At 39.0% G+C, this 13,751-nt stretch overlaps 1 protein-coding gene across 1 annotated transcript; it reads left to right on the top strand.

Annotated features, from left to right (window-relative positions):
- Window positions 1–665: 665 nt before the first annotated feature.
- Window positions 666–12,217, top strand: LOC114656277 (transmembrane protein 26-like). Its single transcript, XM_028807791.2, has 4 exons — window positions 666–1,240; window positions 5,914–6,058; window positions 8,893–9,478; window positions 11,182–12,217. Exons 1-4 carry the CDS (start codon window positions 1,047–1,049, stop codon window positions 11,436–11,438), a joined length of 1,182 nt encoding a protein of 393 aa, XP_028663624.1. The 5' UTR covers window positions 666–1,046; the 3' UTR covers window positions 11,439–12,217.
- Window positions 12,218–13,751: the final 1,534 nt, after the last annotated feature.

Genomic DNA, 13,751 nt, shown 5'->3' with positions numbered 1-13,751 from the left:
TTTATAATGTTTAACGTATTTATTAGAAGAATTTACCCTGAATGAATCATCTCATTCAATAACACCGAGAAGGCTAGTCTTAACATTACCACAACGAAAAGTATTGGACTAACCGATGTGTGCTTGATACGCGCTACTGTTCGTACATTGCGCTCAGTGGTTGCTTCGTGCAGTTTTTTAATTACAGCTTCCAAGCAGAAATTGTACTGTTTATCGCTACAAAGAGCATAACAATCTTTTTTAGACGTGACAACATGCTTTTTGTGCCTGTCTTGCTCATCAGTTTCTTCTTCGATTCGGACTATAGAACTGTTTGTAAGCATTTCTCACTGAATCACCAGCTATCAAGGGGGTGTATCCATGTTTACTTAACCCACTTAAGATGGAAAGCGCGATCTTGCAAAGCTCGCAAATTGCGACATCCGACTTTCCAGCTCCGCAGTAAGACGAATGCAGCAGTACTGTACTGCTATAGAATGGAGAAAAATGGGCGTGTCAGTCATTCCGACTACAAACCCCGCCACTCACCCGATCCGTACGTAATGCGTCAGGTGTGCGGGAATAGCTTGTCATTCCTCACGTCAGTTTTGTACCGCGTGACTTGCAAAAGCGCGGTATTTAATTAGAGTTGCGCGCAGAAGCTGCTGTCAGTGTCATCAGGCAGCTGGACGTGAGCGTGTAGACATGTGTTGGTAGACGTTCTTCTTTTCCCAACTTATTTATTTATTTTTTTTTTACCTTTCTAGCAGGAGATATCAAGAAATTGCCATACCTTTTTTATTCCCACTGTAACCGTGGATTGCCTAAACAAAAAAAGAACGTTTGCAATCGGCAAAGGGGGATGTCAGTTCTTTGTGCATAACTGTTTTAATATCGAATGGATCGAGCCCACTTAAAGCACGCCTTCCTTGGGACAAAACGACGACCATTGCTTATAACCACTGATCCAAGCAGTATGTGAACGCTGCCTATTATTTAATGAGCCTAAAGGCCCATTTCTTGGTCTGCTTTTCTCTTCATGTCCGCGGCCAGCTGGACATTTTCATATGCAGTACCCGAAGAGGATCATTCAGGCCTACTTTAGTCGCCTGCTGCTTCTCGTGCACGGCTTTGTTGCCGTCTGGCATACAGTGTGGGTAACGGGAAACCCCCTGTATTGGGGACTTTTGACCGGCGTTGGCATTCTTCTCGGAGAGGGAGTTTTTACGCTGCGGTCCACTAAGTCCGGGGAGTGGAAATGGTGAGTACTGGCCAGGGTCCCGCATGTATTTGGGTATTTGCGGCAGTTCCATGCTGCTAATGACATAGCAGTGGTAAGTTTTGATGTGGGTTGAGGGCTGAGTTTTTTTGTTTGGATTCATTTTGAAGCATACAGTTGTATTTGCCATGTTTTTTTTTTTTTTTTTACAATTGGTTATACACGTTGCTCAATACAGGGGTTCATCTTTTCCAAACTCTTCACACAGGTTTCTTGCCAACGTGCTGCTTATCATTAAAGTTATTTTTTCCCTCCAGAAAAATGCACTAAAACCGCCAAAATATTTCACACTTCTCAAAATTAATTCGTACCATCAAAACATCAGCAAAGCTTGTTATATAACTAAATCACTTTATCACTCATAACAAAATAACTGAAAAAACATTGAAAACAAATGGCATTCCAAGAAAGTGCATGCTGTGCCTGTAGTATCTTAAAACTTAAGACTTGATACAGATTGTAATCAATAATGTAGTTGAATTTTTATGTATGCTTTATTTTTACATTTTTTTATATAGTACTCTAATACAAAATAAATACAACCTCATATAAAAAAGGAAACCAAAAAATAAGACACATCAGTTGTATGGTGTGTGTGTGTGTGTGATATATATATATATTATACACACACACACACACACTCAAGGCACAACAGTGAAGCCCTACTCATCTATTCAAAACTGACCTCTGCATTGGACCAAAGGTTTTCATCCACATTGCATGTTATGTGTTTTCTTGCTGTACAAACCTGAAAAGAATCTTTTTGCATGCTGGATCCATCACTAGCATTTTTCTGCAGATATGTCCAGGCACCCAGCATTCATTGTATTTTAGAGAGACATACAATCATGTAGGGCAGCATGGTGACGCAGTGGTAGTGCTGCTGCCTTGCAGTTAGGAGACCCGGGTTCGTTTCCTGGGTCCTCCCTGCATGAAGTTTGCATGTTCTTCCTGTGTCTGTGTGGGTTTTCTCCGGGTGCTCTGGTTTCCTCCCACAGTCCAAAGACATGCAGGTCAGGTGCATTGGTGATCCTAAATTGTCCCTAGTGTGTGCCTTGCAGTAGGCTGGCACCCTGCCCAGAGTTTGTTCCTGCCTTGCGCCCTGTGTTGGCTGGGATTGGCTCCAGCAGCTTTCTTGCGCCTGCGCAGTACGTCTTTTTGCAGCTACGGCCCATGGCCGGATGTGCCTGCGTCCATCATCCGGTTTAGCATTCTCGGTTAGTAATATGGATTAAACATGTTCTTAGGAATGCTCTGCCAATGCCAATAGTCCTCAGCTAGCCTGGAAAATACAAAATGGTTTGGTTTTGTCTTTAGTCATAACAAAACATAATATAACATAATTTAAAAAGTAAGTTACAATGCAGAAGAACATTAACATTAATAGAGAATAAGGTTGTCATTAGATAGAGAGATAGATACTTTTTTAATCCCCAAGGGGAAATTCACATACTCCAGCAGCAGCATACTGATAAAAAACAATAAATTAAAGAGTGATAAAAATGCTGTTAAAACTGAATGCATGTAACTGACACTGTGATTTCAAAATATGCCATGACATGTGGTGCTGGGGATAAACACTCCGTCTCAGCATAAGGGAGAGTTGTTCCAATGTGCAGAGTATCATGCGGTAGTAGTAACAGGTAGACGCTGGCATGCGCAATGTTTTTTTGCCCTGATGGTTAATTGAGTGACAGATAATCAAGGTTTTACTGTACTTTAGAATTCTTGTAGGTCTCTTGGTGGTCTCCTTCACTCATGTTTTTCTTGCACGATCACTCAGTTTCTGTGGAGTTGCTTGGAGTGTTCTTTTTTTTTTTCTTAATTCACTACTAGTAAGTCCTTCCAGATGAGGTGCATTTATACTACAATCAATTAAAACCCCAGGCAGGTAATCGGTATTGAATTAATTTTTTATGACATCTAAGTCTAATTGGATACACCAGTGATGATTTAGGGAGTGAATACAGTACTTCTATTTGCAATTAATTTAGACCACTTTGCATGACAACTTCACTCAATGATTCAATGTTTTATAAAAATAAAATGTGCAAACTTCCACATGACTGAAAAGAAACACAAGGGCAAATAAACATTTTTCATCAAAAACTGGGAATTTAAAAATCTGATGAAAAAGTTAGAACTAAGGTATACAGCGGGGAAAATAAGTATTGAATACATTAACGTTTTTCACTGGAAATATTTTTCTAATGGGGCTATTGACGTGAAATTGTCACCAGATGTCGGCAACAACCCAAGTAATCCATACATACAAAGAAATCAAAACTAATCAGTCCATAAATTAAGTTATGTGTAATAAAGTGGAATGACACAGGGGAAAAAGTATTGAACACATGAAGAAAAGGAGGTGCAAAAGGGCATGGAAAGCCAAGTAACCAGCTGAAATGTGTCAGAATTTAAAAAGTAATCCTGATAGGGGGCTATCAGTGCAAATGAAAATCATCTGGTTTAGTCCTAAATGATGGCCTATAAAAAGGTTTCTCATTACCTAGGTGTCATGCACAAAGCAATTTATGATGGGTAAAAGCAAAGAGCTCTCTGCAGACCTTCACAGCCTTATTGTTGCAAATCCTACTCCTTTCATTGTCATTTACTGATCAGGACCACGTGTTCAATACATCTTTTCCTGCAGTAACATGACAAAACAGTGCACTTTGGCAGAATCGTCATTCATTGCTTGTATAATAATGTGATGATGAAAATTGTCAGCGCACAATATAGACATCACAATATATGAAAGTAGGCTAGGAATGCAGGATAAGTGTTTCACACACAATTAATTTAGATTGTCGCACCCTCGGATGATTAGGGCGAATCGCACTGATGTTTAATGAGTGCACCATTGCATTCACGGCAGGCTTGTTTTCAAATCAGAATTTATTAAAATCAGAAAAGCACAAACTTCCCCTCCTGTTGGATCATTTCTCATGTATTCACACACTACTTGCAGAGCGCAGCAAACTGCAGTTACTGCAGCTCTCTTGAGCCACAGATGTGATAGAATGAGAGCTCAAGATATCAATAAACCTTTCACTGATCACATTTGAGAAATAGGGGTATAGCAATTAGGAATTGTACAGCAGTGGATCTCGCTTTGCTCTGTATTCTAGCATGATGGAGAAAGAAATCAACCAAATTCACAATGCTTGTTTTTCTTGTCAAATATTTTATGTTAATATTGTAGTAGTCGGTAGATTATACTGAAGATAGGTGGGGCTGAATGCATGATTGACAGCAACCTGTCACCAAGGTACGCAGAGCTATGCATTCTGTAATCCCCAGGATTATTTGCAATACACCTTACAAGTCCAGGAAGGTTCAAGAATCCTGAGAGAGCATAGGATAAATAAAAACCTTTCTAAAAGATAAATGGTCTTCAGTGGATTGTTGAGAAAGACTGCTTGCAACTGTGGAAGTCGATTGGGGGCAAGAATAGCAGTGCCTAGTTGCCAATGGGTGTTAGAATAAATCAAAGTCATTTCCTGTAGTGATAACAGCAGAAATATGCTACTTCTCAGAGTATAATATTCCACTGTTAAATAAACACATCTTTTCTTGGGCTTAAATGTCATCGTTCATTACAATATTTAGGATTAAAAATACAAACAAAAAGGCTTACAAAAACGTATATTAAGATTTGCATAGTGATTTGAATTTATTTTGCAATGGTTTGATTTGTCAATGTGTAATAGGAAGTAAAACTATACAGTGCATTTGTTTATGAATATTTCATATCGTGGGAATATTGTATCATGACCTTAGTATGAATTGTATTATGGGATAAATGTATTGTCTCATGCCTAATTGTCACATTATACGTTGAAACACTTCTGGATATTTCCCATAGACCATTGACAGTAGGGCAGCACTGACAATGAATACAAACCCAGTGAACACCCATCAGATGATATTTACAAGAAACACTCCTGTAGTGCGCGCTGTACAGATTAGAGGAGACCTTGGGCATCTTTGCCTGCTCCATCACTTCTGGGTCTGCTAAGTTTTCTAGTCTGTAGAGAGACAACAAGATGGTTTCTTTAATTACTTCCAATGCAGTTGTATGACAGAAGATATCCTGTTCACCCTCTATAGTGTTTTTTCGTTTAGTTTCCTTTCAATCTGATTTGTTATTTTGGGAAAACAAAATAAAATCATGCATAGTTGCTATAAATAAAGTGTGATAATAGAGTGACAGTGATATGGGCATTAAGAAAGTCAGAGGGGTGTGAATCGTTGTTTACTGAGATGTCAGCATCCAAGCAAGAGCAAAATGCTGGTAATGGTGACAAATTTAAATGTGTTTAATTGAAAGTGCTGGATTCTGGTAAGTAATTGGGTGGTGATTACAGAAATACATCTACTGTACAGTAAACTGATTAACTTGTACTCATAGCCAATACCAAAGCTGAATTAAAGATATGCATGGACTGTTTTAAACCTGAATGTCAGTATCTCTAAGAAAGAAGTGGTCTGTATATGACCCATTCTTTGTAACTATATATTTTTTTATTATTTAGTAATTCATTTTGCAGATTCAGGAGGTCATAGTAAGTCAGTAGAGATTAATGTTAATAAAATGTTCACTTAGCAAGCTTAAGTGCAAGCTGACCTGGGTGCTCTGACTTTCTGTGCAGGTTCTCTTTGATGGTGTTTCTGTACCTGTGCACTACCATCCCCTGTATTTGGGTGCTAGAGCTCCATTCACTGGATTCCACAATTTTAACAAGTATAAGCCCAGAGACTACTCCAGCTGCACTTCAGAAACCAGACTTGACAAGGGTTGGTACAGAAACATCTCTGATTTAAGCAGATTCTTTATTTTTGTTAATATAAACTTTTTAGTAAATGTTTTAAAGGTATGAATGAATAGAAATGTTTGAATATGGGGGTTAGGGTGTTCCAAGAATATGCAAGTGTTGGAAGCTGTGATTTCTAATTACAAGGGTACTATTTTTTTTCTGTATATCGAACAGTTGCTGTAGTCACACAGGTTTGTTAGTTACATATGAAATAAACCAAAAATGCAGAGCTTAAAGTATACATTTTAGTACAACAAATATGGCATTAGGTCTACTGTAGTTTTATGTAAGTGCTTCAAACATTTATACCTTTTACAAAAATTCCCTCAACATACAATTAGAAGTCTGTTAGTAAAATATAAAATAAACCAAAAACATTTTCTTTGTATTTTACATAGTCATGTGAAAGTACATCCCCAAATTGTTTTTTCTTTTTTAACCTATGCAAACATATTGTATATTTGATCTTCATTTTAAAAGTATCCATAGAGAAAAGTGATATAACTAGCACAATGCTACATTTATACTTTGTAGTCGATCTTATAATTTACATAAACATAAATGCATGTGGAAAAAGTAAGTACATCCCTACACTTACCACACTCTCCGATACCTAAAATTAGAATTGGTTGAACCAGATTAGAGAATCTTGTCTGAACCTGCTTATCTATACCCCACATGATTAGTTTGGTTTGTTGTTTAAGTGTGTGTTCTCACCCTGCCTAGATCAAAAGAGCTCTTTGAGACCTTCGGGATGAAGGTTATAGATGCATAAGAGTCTGGAAAGGGATTTAAAAAGATCTCCAAACAATCTGAAATTAAACCTTCCACTGTCCAGAAGATCATCTACAAGTGGAGACAATTTCATACCACTTATATAATATACATACATACACACACAATGTATATGTGTTTAGGCCAGCCCATCCCAGCAAGTTCAGTCAGAGAGCAGAATGCAAGATGCTGAAGGAAGTCTCTAACAACCCCAGAATTTCATTATGGGACTTACAGGTGACACTTGTCACTAGCTAAGTTTCCATCCAATTTTTTGCGACGTTTTGTTATCGACAAACAGAATATACGTAAAAAAAATGTGCGAAATTTGCTGTCTCCAGCCTGTTTCCATCCAACTGGCTTTTTATCGATAAAATGGTGTGCGTGATGACGTCATCTCCCCCCCCCCTCCCAAAACGAACTGTCGCATAAGTTTTGTTGTATCGCGAACAAAATCTGCCCTTGAGCCGTTTCCATACAGAATTTTGTGTATGTCGCAAATTATCTACCTTTTGTTTTCCACAAAGAAATGGAGAGATTATTCAGACAGTTTTTTGAAATTTGCCAGCTTACTGTTATTTCGGTTTCACAAATAATTGGAATTGTATATAATATCCGAAGACGACAGCAGAATGAAGCAGTTGCTTGTCTGATAGCCCTAGAGCTTGAAGAAAGTACCCCAGTGCGACGAAACCCACGGGTATGGGAGAGACGACGGAATAAGACCTTCTGGGAGGAGGTGGTGGAGAGACACTTCACAGAAAATCTCTGGCTGCAACATTTTAGAATGACACGGCCGACGTTTGAGATGTTGTGTGGATTCATCAGTCCTGATGTTGCACCCATCACAGGTTGCCACCGACCACCAGTTCCAACCCAAGAGCGGATTGCCATCGCCCTTCAGGGTTAGTAAAACTACCGTCCATCGATGTGTATATGCTGTGTGCACCGCTATTAAAGAAAAATTAATGCGGCGTTATATCAGACTTCCAACTGTAGCGGAGGCCAATGAAATTGCATACCGCAATTCCTTGGTGCATCTTGTGCCACAGATTTACGGTGCGCTGGATGGCACGCATGTGCCTATTTTTCCCCCGACGGAAGGCTACCGCGATTACATTAATCGCAAAGGGTGGCCATCTATTGTTCTCCAGGCCCTTGTTGATGACAGGTGCATGATACGAGACATTTTCGTTGGCACTCCTGGAAGTGCCCATGATGCAGCTGTGTTTGCAGCATCGGATCTGTACAGGTGAGCCTACCTTTCAACATCTCTTCTCAGTGCGATAACAACTGAATTAGTACTGTAACCAGCTTCCCTTAAGGTTTTTAATTAAAACTGAAATTTGAATTAATACAAAATAACGACGTTTAATCAAAAAAAAAACTCTCATCAGACCATGCGAACCGCTCCGCCATTCTCGTTTTGATTGCACGTGATATGTGACACATTTATATGCGTTAAAGCCCTTTTTTCCGACAAAAAGTGTTTCCAATGTAGTTTTTGCAACATCTGAAGTATCGATATGGAATTTATGTGCTAAAATTAAACGGAAAAATATTATGTCGACATGTACAACATTTTATCGATAATTAGCATTTCCATCAGCTATATCGGTAAAAAAATTTGAAGCGCTAAATATTTTTTCGCAAAAACTCCTTGGATGGAAACCTGGCTAATGTTGATGTCAAAGTGCATTAGTCTACCTTTGTAAAGCAGCTACACAGATCAGAGCTGCATAGGAGGTATGCCAAAGGGAAACCTTTACTGTCCAGTGGGGTGGGGTGCTGTGCACAGAATACTAATACTGCATGGAGTAGTGGGGGAAAAAACTCCCAGCTGTCAGAGATTGGTAAATACTTCTATGAAATGCCTACTTAAGGGGGCAATTCCAGCTATTACAGCTAAGGGTGGACTTGCTTTTTCCACAGATGAAATTGTCATATCAGATCATTGTGTGATCTGTTTTTATTGTGTGATTAGAATGCTTTAAACCTAAAGTGCAGCTCTTTAATTCTTTGTGTTTCTCTTACTTTCAGATCAGTATCACGGCTGAAGAGGCAATGTGGACATCTGGAGTTGAGCAAACCATGATGTTGATGTTAGTAGTGGGTCGCTGGCTAATGCCAAGAGGTGATCTTTCCCGTGCGCAGCTATATGAACTGCTTCTGGTGGAGAGTGCACTAGGAGCTGACATTCTGGACATTCTTGATACCAGCAAACAGTCACAGGTTGAAACAAACAGAGCCATCCGTGTCATGGGGCTGGGGGTTTTCTCCTGGTCCATGATTCAGTTTCCTCTTGTTTTAACTAAGATTGAGGACAGTGACTCCTATAAGTATTCTAAGGTGCCCTTAAGTGATAATGGGAAGCTACAAGTACTCCCTAAAGTCAGAACATGGTTTAGATCATGCATCTCTAGCCAGATCTGTACTTTATTGATATCATTGTGCATGCAGGATGGGCCCTCTCTAGTATATCGCCTTTATCTGCTTATTGAAAAGAACATGAAGAACCAGATGATGATCTTCTTTATATGCCAGCATATCCTTCTGATCATCCTGCAGATCAACAGGATAATTGTTTACCCTGATTGTGATGATGAAGAATTGAAGGATTTGAAAGGTAAATATTATATTGTTAGATTGCTTTGCTAATGTTCTTTACTTGTCTGCAGAAATCAAAGAGCTGTTGGCATTTTCATTCACCTAAATTGGCAGATTTGTATCAGTTTTCTGATTTATGTGGAAATCCAATCCAACTAGTTGTTCCATGGAGGAGTCTGAACTGATTTTGAAAACTGTGCCTACTCCTTAACTCAAACTCTGAACTGCAATTTTGTATTTTCCAAAGCACATCTAGGTGCTCATAAATTGATTGTTGATGGAAATTAGTGATGAGCGAAATGTGCATGTTTTGATTCATATACAGTAGTTTTGTTAAAGTGACCCCAAAACAATACTGCTCCTTACTGTGTTCATCTGTGTTCTTTTCTACAGCTTCATAAAGCTTGTAATCCTTTTCACACAGGTAATTCCAATTTTGTTTATGCCTCTCGTTTACACCATTGTGGAGAAATGCTCTCCTAAAAAAAAAAAAAAAGTGGCATGCTGCATGTTTTCCACATACTGTATAGTCTCACTAAAACACACCTTCATGATCATTGCTGTGTTTTCTTCACAGGAAAACATTACTGCTGCCAAACACCCTGAATCCCCTCTCCTCCATTCACTTCTGCTTCACTAGAAATCTTTATTTAAATACTACATGGCACCCACACATGTGGAATTAAGGTATGAAATCAATACTTTTTGTTCTTGTTTCAGTGGCACAAATTCCACTGGAAGATAAATTCTGTTTATTTTACAGATTTTTATGTGAACAGAAAGACTGAGTTTTGCTGCAAATTCAATTTCACTCATCAATATTGACCATGAATTATGACTGAATCCCTATAACCCTCCTTTTCTAAGCTTGTTTTCAACTAGGCTTTGTGGTTTCATTCCTCAAACTGATCCTCGATCTGACAAGCTGTTGGTGTGAAAACAACCCTCTGTATTTTGTTAGTACAGTATACGCTTGTATGACGAGTTCTGTTTGCCAGTTGCTAATATTCAACCTTTCTATACTGAGGGTCAATATATGAGCTCAACACAGAATGAATAGAAGAGCACATGTTCATGAGTAGGCTCGAGTTTTGAAGACAATGGAATGGTCCACAGCTTTTCCAACAGACATTTTTCAGCTGACATTTTTACTGAAGTTAATGGTTCTACTATTTCAAAGCACTGTTATAATTTACCATCTGGGTATTTGGAAATGTACTTTCATGTACCTTAAAATGAATCCTAGATATCTTAACTTGGATTTAGTTACAAAAAAAGCAGGCTTATAGGATTTTCTGTTTCCATGAAATAATTTTGAGGTGCCTTAAAATGTTTGTCAGAATATTATTTATTTTAACAAATTCTCTTTTCCACAATGTGGCTTATGAACAGGGTGCATGATTCCAAATGTGAAGAAGCTATATAAGCAATAATATATCATTTTAGGTTTATAAGGTCATAATTGTCACATTCAGTTATTCTGTTAGTGCTATTTTTGAAGAATATTTAACAAAGAAGAGTTGCATACAGAAAATGGCTAGGTCTGATTTTAGTTGTGCAGTGAAGGGCTTGGAAAGTGGTCCATTTAACAAGTATCACCAATTAAACAGAAACTATTTTTTTTTTTAAGAAAACTTTGCTTCACTTTTTTGAAAAAGGAAGCCTTATTTTACTACCTGTTCATATCCTAAACATACTTCTTTTTTTTTTTTTTTGATGCAGAGCTCGGAAAAGAAAGAAAGGTCAAACTATGTACTCGGAACAACTGTCAGACCTTGATGAGTCGTCTGGTCTTCATCTTTCATGGCTTGCTCACCGTTTGGTTTGTTGTCTCGATGAAAGGCGAATCCTTGTATTGGGCGCTGAGCACAGGAGTGCTGCTTCTGTTTGTAGAAGCTCTAATCACTCTCTGCTGCCCCTACCATCTTGACTTGAAATGGCAAGAGCTACAGTATATATTGGCATTTTTGAATGGTTGAACTTAAGGCTAGCACTATGGAGTTATATTGCTGATTTTTTTTTTCCTTATTTCATGAATATAAGAGAGACTGATGTGAAAGGACTGTTTATAAATCAAGCACAATGTGTACCTGCCTATTAGAAATGTCAAGCTTTATATACAAGTTTATGTAATAATGGCCATTGAAGTGATTTGCACAAATCATACTAAGTTAAGAAGTACGATGCCTATGTAATGCCCAGATTTTTTTCTTGACTTTTTTTACTTTTTATGTAGTCTTTTAGCACAAATGGGTTAAAACAGACTATATTTCAAATTGAATATTTAAAACACATTACAGAAGTTTTCAATTATTTCTTTAGTCACAAACAGTTATTAATGAGAGAACAATGACACAGACATGTTGCATGTCAGTTTTTAATATGTATAAGAACAAAATATGGTAATCGAAAAGTAAAGAGGGAAAGTAGCAAGCACATATTTCAAATATCTCAAGGTAATGTTTGATATTCTATTGAGGATTTTGCCAAGCTTAAGTGCAGAATAAGGAGCAGCAAATAGTTTCCCTGTGTAGAAGTCTCTCCCAAACAGATGTCATAGATGTGCGGTTTTCCTTTTGGACAATGTTTGACAGCTGCCTGTATGCAGACAAGAAGCTTGTCATCTTCAAGAATGCTAGCCTTACCGTTCTTTCCCGACCACGGCATGGACATTGCTGATATTTGAAATAAACTGCTTAGGACGTTTTGCATAATGCATGGTTCATGTGGAACAGCCTACATTGGAGTAGAAACTACTCCAATTATTAAAATATATTCCAGATTATTTTCTAAACAAGGGGGCTTTGCCCCCTTCTCGCTTCGCTCGCCTACCCCCGACATTTTGAACCCGTGCCCGCTGGGCAGCCGTAGTTTCAGTTGCGCGTTGTAGGAGCTTGCGTTGTTTTGAATCCGTGCTTGCCCTGCTTCTGTGGTTTGAGACGCGCGTTGTAGGCGTATATCCGTCAGTCGAGCTCGTTCAGTTTGAACCCGTGCCTGCTTTGCCTCTGCAGTTTCAGACGGTGGGTCGCGTTCGGCGTTTTGTACAATCCCAAGCAGAACATTATTCCTAACTTCACTCCGCAGTAGTGCCACGCACAATATGGCGGTGACGCCTGCGCCTTCACTACGCAGTAGTGCCACTCACAATATGGCGGCGACGCCTGCGCATTCCGTATTATGTCGGGTTTTACCATGCTGTGTAGGCGCCTTTGCCTTTCGTACTTTCCCATGCCTTCCGACGCGCGATTTAGGCGCCTGCACCTTCTGGGTCTGCCTCCGCTGTGTGGTGTGGACGTGTAACTGTCGTTTTTTCTGCTTTTATATTCTGTCCCTCGCTGTGCATGTGTTTCGTGCCTAGGTGTTTTTGAAGCTGTTGCATTCCAGTTTTCATCATCTGTAACCTGCTCTCCATCTGTTTGGCCCCGTTCTTTAACCTCTTTATGACGTTTTACTTTGTTTCCTACTCTCTTTTATTTCTGACCTCGCTTTATCCTGCTTGCGGCATGTCAGACGGTTCGTAGTCTCTCCCGTTTCGCTCTGGGGCGGGGGGGCTTTGTGTGGCGCCTGTGCATGTTCGTAATCTCTCCCGTTCACTCTGGGGAGGGGGGCTTTGTGTGGCGCCTGCGCACTATGTCTCCTGCGTCCACGGTCAGGTCCCTGCGTCCATATCCGGTTTACCATGCTCGGTTAGTAATATGGATGCTTTTGAGCTCACAGTGATTCACTCCTGGATGTATGATGTCTAAGTGTGGATACAGTATATGTGTTTGTGTGTGTGTGTGCTTGGAAAACTTCTTTTCATAACTGATTATTATGTAAAACAAATGTTTTGTTTGTTCTTTCATTCTTAATTTCCCCTTGGGGACAAATAAAGTATTATCTATCTATCGATCCATCCATCCAAATCTAATCTATACTTTATGCAGTGAATTTTATGTTTGTCATCTGTCAAGTTGGTATTTTGGATTTTCAGTAGTAAAAATAATGAATATGACATTGACCGAAGGATATAATTGGTTCCTCTGAACGTACTCTTATCAAATGGAAAATTTGTAATGATCAAATGTTAGTTTTTTTTATCCTACCAAGCTATATTCCCATTTTACTTGCCCTGATGACATTTTTTATCCTACTAGTACTGTGTTTATCTTCTTTAAAGTTTCGGTTGCCTGGCTTTTGCACATCATTGTAAACTGCTGAACAACAGTTTGATGCACCATTAATTACAAAGGTCAAGAAAGAAATCTGGGCTGTAGATTATGGAAGGTTGGATCAATGGAAGGAGCCTGCAG

This window comes from Erpetoichthys calabaricus, chromosome 8, assembly GCF_900747795.2.
Source record: "Erpetoichthys calabaricus chromosome 8, fErpCal1.3, whole genome shotgun sequence".
Lineage (NCBI taxonomy): Eukaryota > Metazoa > Chordata > Cladistia > Polypteriformes > Polypteridae > Erpetoichthys > Erpetoichthys calabaricus.
The sequence above is the reverse complement of the archived record's forward strand: the minus strand, read 5'-3'. Positions and strand labels throughout refer to the sequence as shown.